Source organism: Aegilops tauschii, chromosome 1 (genome assembly GCF_002575655.3).
Source record: "Aegilops tauschii subsp. strangulata cultivar AL8/78 chromosome 1, Aet v6.0, whole genome shotgun sequence".
NCBI classification, from domain to species: domain Eukaryota; kingdom Viridiplantae; phylum Streptophyta; class Magnoliopsida; order Poales; family Poaceae; genus Aegilops; species Aegilops tauschii.
The window spans coordinates 439,727,431-439,736,576 of record NC_053035.3 but is presented as its reverse complement, the minus strand read 5'-3'; the positions used below and the strand labels follow the sequence as shown (position 1 = coordinate 439,736,576).

The following is a 9,146-nucleotide window of genomic DNA, read 5'->3' as shown; positions in this document are numbered from 1 at the left end:
GAGAGTCAAAGCTGCTTTCTTTAATAGAACAAAGTTTATTGTCGGTAATGGCAACAACACTCGCTTCTGGGAGGATACTTGGCTGGGTGAAACGCCGTTGGCGCTTCAGTATCCGTCCCTGTATCGTATTGTGCAGCGACGTGATGCTCTGGTTGCAACGATTTTGCAGTCCACTCCCCTTAATATTCAGTTTAGGAGGGTGCTTATTGGCGACCGGTGGGAAGCATGGCTTCATCTGGTGAGTAGACTGATGGAGGTTCAGCTCACTCATTAGCCCGATCAGTTGTGTTGGAAGCTTACTAGGTCTGGAGAGTTCACTGTCAAGTCGATGTATATTGATGTCATCAACTCTAGTGTTATTCCTAGTTCCAAACATGTTTGGAAAGTCAAGGTTCCTTTGAAAATCAAAGTGTTTATGTGGTTTGTACATAAACAAGTCATCTTAACAAAAGATAATTTGGTTAAGCGCAACTGGACAGGATCTACTAGGTGTAGTTTCTGTGATCGGGACGAAACTATCAATCATCTTTTCTTTGATTGCCCGTTGGTGAGAGTGTTGTGGCGCACGGTGCAAATTGCCTTTAACATTACTCCTCCGAATTCGGTCAGTTCGTTATTTGGAACGTGGCTTGTTGGGATAGAGTCCGAAACAGCTAGACAAATTCGCGTAGGAGCATGTGCGTTGTTATGGGCAATTTGGAACTGCAAAAATGATTTGGCTTTTAACAGAACAACAACTATTCATTTTTTGCAGGTTTTATTCCGGGCTACTGCGCTAATCCGTATGTGGTCCTTACTCACTCCGACGGAGGCCAGGGAGCGTTTGGTTACTGGACCTGTCCGGTGGAAGATGGTAGCGCGGGATATCTTTAACCGGTTTGGATGGCGGTCATGTAATAGGATAGGCGATTAGTTTACCTATCTTTTTTATGCCAGCCGGTTGTGGCTTTTGGGCCATTTGTTTTGGCTTTGTGGCTCTTTGTGAGCCAGCCTTTTATTTATTTTCAGACAACAAGACCTTGTTGAACTGCTTTATTTATTTATAAATGTGGCCGTATGCATCGTTCTGATGCAGAGGCCGGGGAGTCCTTTTTCGAAAAAAAATATATTTGAAAGGTAAAGTGAGCTAAACCAAGAGATTAAGCGAGCAAAGTGGCCATGCATGGGCAAAGCAGTAACGAAACACCTATTCCAACACATATTGCAGTGGTTTCGGGGTAAGGATCAAGGCAGACTTAAGGCCAGGAGATATCCCGTTGGACTCGATGACCTCAAACGACTCAGGGTCCTGCCCGTGCGGCAGCTCCCAGTCGAAATGGTACATCATGTTTGCTAGCGTGAGCTCGGCCAGGCGAGTCGCGAAGGCAACGCCGGGGCATCCCCTCCTTCCGGCACCGAAAGGTATGAACCGGGTGTCCCTACCTCCATAGTCGATGTTCTCGCGCATGAACCTCTCCGGCCGAAACTCCTCGGCGTGCTCCCATGTCTTGCCGTCTCTCCCAATCGCCCATGCGTTGACGATGACCCGAGTCTTTGCCGGGATGTAGTAGCCGTGGAGCCAGGTGTCCTTGATCGACTCGTGCGGGACGAGGAGCGGCACCGTCGCGTGCAGCCGCAGTGCTTCTTTCATGGCCGCCTTTAGGAGGCTCATCTTCTCCACATCCTCCTCCATGACTCCTGCTCGTGCACCGACAACCCGTCTCACCTCTTGCTGCACCTTCTCCATTTCTCTTGGGTTCTTGACAAGCTCGGCCATGGTCCATTCTATCGTCTTAGATGTCGTGTCTGTTCCTGCCAGGAACATGTCCTGCCATAATTAAGAGAGTCGTGTTAACACTTAACACTATGCTAGTGGTGCCCTTCTAGCAGGTAAGGTAATTAAACATGCTGTTGATCGACTTAGGGCTTACCGAGATGATTGCCTTGACATCAGTCCGGTCCAGCTTGGACCCCTGATCACCATCCTTGACGACAGAGAGCAAGTCGTCCAGGAGGTCACGAGCCTCGCCGCCGTCGTCTCCTTTGCTTTTCTCGTGCTCCTGGACCGCCTTCTCGAGAATGTCGTCGAGCTTAGCCGCCGACCTCTTCACCCTGGCGTCCAGCCCCGTCGCCCAGTCCACCCAACGGAGTCGCGGAAACACGTCGCTCACGGCGATCGTACCGAGCAGATTGCTGATCTCTCCCATCATGTCCCGGAGCATCCCTGGTTCCACTCCTCCGAGCTTGTTCCCGAACGCCGCCCTCGAGATGACGGTGTTGGTTAAGCTGAGCATGAGCTCGGTCACGTTGACTCCCCGGCGCTCGCCGCCGTTCTCCTGGGCGCCACTCACCGCGTGGATGCGCCCCACGAAGCGCGCGATCTCCTCCTGCCGGAGCGCGCGGAAGGAGTCCACACGCTTGGCGCTGAGTAGTTGCACGAAGGCGATGCAGCGGGCTTGACGCCACCGCTCGCCGTAGGGGCTGAAGGCGATGTCCCTGCAGCGGTAGAGCGTGCCGCAGGCCGTGTGCTGCTGCGGCCGACTGCAGAAGACGTGGTCCTGGGTCCTGAGCACGGCGTCGGCCAGGGAGGCCGAGGAGACCACGAGGGTGGGCACCGAGCCGAGGCGGAGGAGGAAGAGCGGGCCGTAGCTCCTGGCCAGCGCCTGCAGCCTCCGGTGGAGGTGGCCAGTGCCGAGCTGGTGCAGGTTACCGATGATGGGCAGCGCCGGAGGCGAAGGCGGTGCTGCATGAGCGGCGCCATCCTTGCCGCTAGTTCTGAAGGCTCTAACGACAAAGGCAAGGCAAGAGACCACGAAGAGGAGGCAGAGGACTAGGGTAGAGTCGAGCTGAGGAGAAGCCATGAGCGCTAGCAGAGCGTTCGTCCCACAAGACTGCAGCACGCTTGCACACGGCGGCTTAACTTAACAGAGCATGCGTACGCAGGCGTGCGAGTGCGACGTGTACGGACCGAGAGAATCGCCGCGAGATAAGGCTCGCCGGAAGAATCTGTGGCGTTTCGTTGGCCATGCATCTGGCGCACGGAAGGAGAACGACGACAAACATGCGTGTCCCGCTCGGTAAGGCGTTGCTGGACGGCGGGGAAGCCGCGGAAATCTGCCACTTTGTCCGCAACGTCGTCGTCCCGCATGCACCGATGCTAACCGGCCAGGATCCGTACGTGAGCGGTGAGCCACGCAGTCGCAGGCGTGCGGCGGCGTGTTGGCGTGATCAGCTTAGAGCATCTTCAACACCCGCCCAACGCACCGCGCGCTAAAAACTACTTTCCTGCACGCCCTTTGCCTGGTTTTCCACGGCCGGCAGCGCTGACTCCAACAGCGCGCTAAAATGCAGCGTGCGCGACTCGCCGGCGCATGCCATATGTTGCATTTTGGACACAAAATGAATTTCAAACATTCAAAATGCAATGAACGTGGCATATAAATTTCACACAAACAAGTTGATGAATAAAAGTTCATGCCCATAAGTTCATCCAACCAAGTTCAAAATGCAAACCAAGTTCACGACACAAACGAAAGACACATCAAGCCTCGTCCTCATCTTCGTCCTCATCTTCGGAAGACGATTCTTCCTCCTCCGAAGATGATTCTTCCTCCTCATCATCATCATTGTCGCGCACCACATCACGTGAAGCTCGGATGGTGTTGGCAAGATCTTCAACGGCATATTCATGAGAAGGTGTGTGAGGCACACCGGAAGACATTCCGCCCATGACGGCCGGAGGTGCACCCATGCCTCCCATGAGAGAAGCAAAACTCATGCCTCCCATGACGGCCATGGTGCCGGGCGGTGCTCCAAAGCCACCCATGGTCTCCATGGTAGCTCCAAAACCACCCATGGCTCCCATGGTCTCCATGGTAGCTCCAAAGCCACCCATGGCACCTAAGCCGCCCACGGTAGCTCCGAAGCCACCCATGGCGCGCCAAGGCCACCGCCACCCATGGCGCCAAGGCCACCACCACCCATTGCGCGAATCATAGCTCTTTTTTGGATCAAGACTTCTTCACGGGCAAGATTGACATACTCCTTTTGCGCCTCATTGAGGATAGATGTGTCCAAGAAGAACGAGTGATTCTCCCATTCCAACAATCTAGTTCGCTCCTCATTGCTGACCTTCCTCTCCTCCAAAGCCACCTTCCTCTCCTCGGCAGCCACCCTCCTCTCCTCGGCCGCGGCATCTTGGTTCCTTGCCATTTTCCTCACCTCGTACGCTTCTTTTCTTGCCTTCACAATAGCTTCCATAGCATTTCTGAGCTCATCATCTCCTTTCCTCTTCTTTTCTTTTGCGTCTTTCTTGCACCCATCCGGTCGTTTTGGCTTCGAGTATGAAACCGAGTTGGGTGTGGGGCTTCTCTTGCCGTCATCACTTGATGCATCATCATCCTCAGCATCATCATCATCCAACTCAATTGTTCGCTTGCGTTTGTTGCTCAAATCCAAATCATCCAAATCATCACGCTTCTTCCATTTCTCATCACCCTTCAACACTTCATAGCAATGAGGAAAGGTAAATATCCTTCCTTTCTTGATCTTCCCCTTCTTGGTTCTCTTCTCCTCTCCTTTGAACAAGTTTTGTGCAATGTTGTACTACATGAAAACAAAGCAAGTTAGCACTTCAAACACCAACAACAAGTATGATGAATATGGATGAAATGCCACTTACTCTACCGTCCTCATTGGCGCCACTTGGGTTTAACTTGTCAACCGCCTTTTGTGCGGCCGCCCATTTTTGACAATCCTTGTTGATTGTCGACCACCGGGACCGAAGTGATCGCTCGGAGCGGTCAATTCAACTCATGTTGCGAACATCAAAGTGTTCTTTCATCCGCCCCCAATAAGCATCTCTACTTTGATCACCTCCAACGGATGGATCCCTCGACACTTGCAACCAAGTATTGCATAGTAAGATGTCTTCGGCGTTGGTGTAATTGCCCGCTCTTCCTTTCGGCGCGTCGACAATGCCCTCACCATCCTCGTCCACCTCGAACTCATGGTCTTCGAAATGCATGTCGTTGGTTTGAGACCAATGCGAATTGTTGGAGCCAACACCCATAGTTGAAATGTATGCATCATCGTTGAGACTACAAAATATATAGAACACTACAAATAAGCTATCTATATGAATGCATTCAAAAAATAACAAAAAAGAAAAGTTGGATAAATTTTCTACCTTTGGGGCATATCGTCGAACACGTTGTGCGCGTCGGCCGCCGGCTCAACGAGTGAGCTCGCCGGCGCTTCGGTAGCCGCCGCGCCCGTCACACGCCCTGCAAGCTTCGCGAGGGCGGCGGCACGGGGCGGCGCCGGCGCGACGCCACCTGCCTCCGAGGTCATCCGCGGCGGCATGAAGAGGCCGCACGCAAGGCCGATGCTCGTAGGACCTCCGGCGGAGGCGAGGCCAACGCTCCCCGCGCTAGGGTTTGCGGCGGCGGCGGTGGAGGGGTCGCGGCTGTAGGATGGGGTCAGCGGGGTGCCGACGCGTGCGTCCATCGGGTCAAGTTCGCCGGCGCCGGCGCGCGTGGGGCGAAGGTGGCGGGCAGGAGAGAGTGCGGCGCGAGCGCTCGTGTGTGCCGCGCGCGGAAGTGGGAGCCCCAAATACACAGCGCGAGTTGGCGATTCGGACCGCGCGCTCAACTCAATATGCCGCGCGCGCGGTTATTGCGCCCGCTGGAGCCACTCTACCGGTTGCGCGCGCGCTAAATGGCCAAATTTGCGGTGCGGCGCTTGTTTAGCGCTGCTGTTGGAGATGCTCTTAGAGCTTCTCCAACAGGCATACAAAAACTGCTCCGCGCGCTAAAATTCAAGTTTTCTGGACGCCCGACAGTTTCAGCAGAAGCTGTAAAATAATGCACGCGTAAAAAAGGACTGAGCACGCACTAAAAAGCGCTACCAGAAGCTGTAAATTTGGGGCACCGGATTGCGCGCGCTTCACAATTTGCACTGCGTGTTTTTTTGGACGCGCGTTTTTGGCATATGCTAAACCCATGTTGGGTCCAACGCACTAAAAGTGCTACAGTGGCACACTAAAACTATTTTAGCGCGGGAAACCTTTTATGCTCCTATTGGAGATGCTCTTAGCGAAATGCAGGCCCATGCATGCTTACTGGAGGTGGTAGCTGGGCCAAGTCCACTAATCCGGTTAGGTTGTTGTGTCAAGCTGGGCTACGAGTATGGCTCAACTGGAAACTGCTGCGTACAAAGATATACCCGTCCCCATGCTACAACAGAAAAAAAAAAGATATACCCCATGCTGAGTGAGCATGAAATTCTCAAAACAAAAAAGTGCTGAGTGAGCATCAGTGGCACCGAGTATGTCCTTGAGTAAATAATAATTTCACTTCTTGTACAGAAAGAGATCCTGTTATAAGTTCAACTCATAATTGGTAATAATAGTAACAACAATAATATAAATAGTTAATATACCTCCTCTAGAAAAAGGTTAATATAAACCAGGCTACCAACTGGACCGTTAACACTACCATAAGTGAAGTTATTATTTTTCAATCTCGAGCTACACAAGTAAAATTTACAATTCAAACTAAGGTAACCCATGCAAATATAGCTATCTTACATTGTTATTAATAAAAATCTATTTTAAGGGGTTAATAAAAATATATTTGTAATGTAATAATTTATCATATAAACTATTAAACATATTAATTATGAATAAATAAAGTGTCTTTAATACACTCTATGAACTTTTGTACCCTTAGTGTGTGACCATAGAAGACTGGTGTCATTAATTTGTAATTTTTTTGTCCTACTTGTAATTTGCCAATGTTTCTCTTTTTACATGCGATTTCTTAGGAAAGTGTCACCATTAAGTAAATTGAACTCAATGAATCACAATGAAACTTTGTGTTCTCTTCCTCCACCTATCCTCGTATTGCAATTGTATTGTTTGATATTTTACTAATTTTTAATACTAAAAATATAATTATCAAAATATTCCGTTGCTTAAAGGTTCTTACAGAGGGAGTATATAGATGGTATCATTTTTATTTTTATTTCATCTGTTATACATCTCACTCTCATTTACCCCTGTTCGCAGTAATAAAGAAAGATCAACACCTCTATTTGATGCTTCAAACGCATGTTCTTCTCTAGTTGCATCTACCGTTTGCCTATCTATTATTGAGTAGATTGATTCATGATTATCTCATTTATTACTACTATGCAAACGCTTTCATTTGTGTATTGGATTACACATACATGTGAGCTTTAGCTTGGAGCTCCAAGTTAGATATTTTGTTCCAAGAATTTTTCATGTTTTAAATTTTTCTTTGAAGCAACGTGTTCATCCTTACACCTTTTCTTTAATGTACATTTTCTTTCTGTTGCCTACACATAGATTAAAGATGCACGCACCGGTTAAATTTGGACGGCCTGAATGCCATTAGTTAGAGACGAACCTCTTAAGGCGTGTGTGAGGCCTACGCAAAATCTCAATACATTCATCCCTTAATAAGGTTGAAAAAATGTATTTTATTGACGCACCAGTATAAATAAAACCACAAATTCATGTCCATGAAAGATTGAAATCAAGTTCTAAGGTCATAAGTCCAGTCTACCTACCAAGTGAGTTATAAAATAATCTAACTAGAATGTCCCATGTTATACTTTTGGGAAATAATGTTACTGGCCTACCAAGTACCAATTACTCATGTAAAAAATCATTGATCCCACAGTGTCAAAATCATCTGTCATATTAAGGGAAGTTATGTGACGATGTTGCATCTGTTACACACACATTCTAGCTTAGCTAGCATAAAAATGTTAAAATAATAGAATAATAATATAAGAATAGAAAATTACAAAACGTGAATATACCAAATAAATTGTTGAAAAATATGGGGATTTTAGAAATAATAAACTACAAAATAAAAGCCTTTTGAAAATTATTGAATTCCATGAGTTTTCGCCATATCTATGATTGTTAAGCTTTTAAAAATTCCTAATTGTTTTCACTACTTATTTTCCAGTCTTCTATTTGTAGAAAGGAATCTTGTATTGGCTTTGCATAGGGCAAAGCCAATATTTTCCAGTCTTCTATTTGTTTTCACTACTTATTTTCCAGTCTTCTATTCCAAAATTATCGTTACATCATCATGCAAACATCCTTACATAGGGCAAAGAATTAAATTCAGGCAGTTTTGCCAAATCCATGTTGCCTTCCTCCTTCCGACGTGCCTCCTTGACCATATATTGCACCGCATCCACCCCATCTCTACCCAAGTGGCGCTAAGCACGGCAACTGAAGTGTTGATTATAGACTCTAACGCGTGGCAGTGGACTAATTGCACTCTTTTCCTTATAACTTAGACTTACAATTATCTAGAAATATTCACCCCTAAACCGCTAGATTTGTTACGCAAACACATTGACATATCTCATATTGATTTTAATTTTTGTATATAAAAATTAACTAAATCTTCATAACATGTGTTATATTTTTTATATTAGTTTTACTTAATATTAGCCAAGCTTATTGGTAGTTATTTGGTTCCCAATTTTTTGTAACACGGCAAAGAATGTAGAAATTAGTTCAAAATCAGAGTGTAAGCAAGAGCGGAAATTAAAGAGGAAAGTAAAGAATTTTTGACTCGGCGTATTACTTCTCGATCAACAATATGTTACGTCATTGCAGTAGTTTGTCAAAACTATCACAAAGCAACACTTTTTGCGAGATGGATATTATTATATGACAGTTTCATCAAAATAAGTGTAGTTTACTAAGGTTCTTACAATTCCTTATTTCTACTTAAAAGATGTTTCTTCTTTATTAGGTAAGACATATACATGTGTAGGTTATTGCCTCAAGAAATTATCAAAGGACATCATATGAGGTCTAACCGGAGAAACATATATGTGTTTGATTATTCTGCACATTTTCTTTCTATATATGAGTTAAGACAGGAGTCAAGATGAATTAATTAAGTTGTAATTGAGTAACATGCTGTACAAGGCTAGAAATGCCACTGAAAACATCAACAATGACCCCTTATGTATACATTGTGCCTTCTCTCCAATTGTTTAGTACATATGGATGTGGCCAACATCACTTGGGTAGGAGGGACAGTGTACACTCATCAACATAGGAACATAAGACACGCACTTCTCTGATAGAGATAGTTGGAGAACACATCTAT

At 46.8% G+C, this 9,146-nt stretch overlaps 1 protein-coding gene across 1 annotated transcript; it reads right to left on the bottom strand.

Annotated features, from left to right (window-relative positions):
• Window positions 1–1,139: 1,139 nt before the first annotated feature.
• Window positions 1,140–2,923, bottom strand: LOC109774536 (cytochrome P450 71A1). The gene is made up of 2 exons (XM_020333270.4): window positions 1,911–2,923; window positions 1,140–1,807 (listed from the first exon to the last, which is right to left on the bottom strand). Exons 1-2 carry the CDS (start codon window positions 2,838–2,840, stop codon window positions 1,187–1,189), a joined length of 1,551 nt encoding a protein of 516 aa, XP_020188859.1. The 5' UTR covers window positions 2,841–2,923; the 3' UTR covers window positions 1,140–1,186.
• Between the last annotated feature and the right edge of the window lie 6,223 nt (window positions 2,924–9,146).

Coding starts and splice junctions, on each gene's coding strand:
- LOC109774536 (XM_020333270.4), bottom strand. CDS start 2,840: ATGGCTTCTCCTCAGCTCGACTCTACCCTAGTCCTCTGCCTCCTCTTC. Junction 1,808..1,910: donor ATGTCAAGGCAATCATCTCG/GTAAGCCCTAAG, acceptor TAATTATGGCAG/GACATGTTCCTGGCAGGAAC.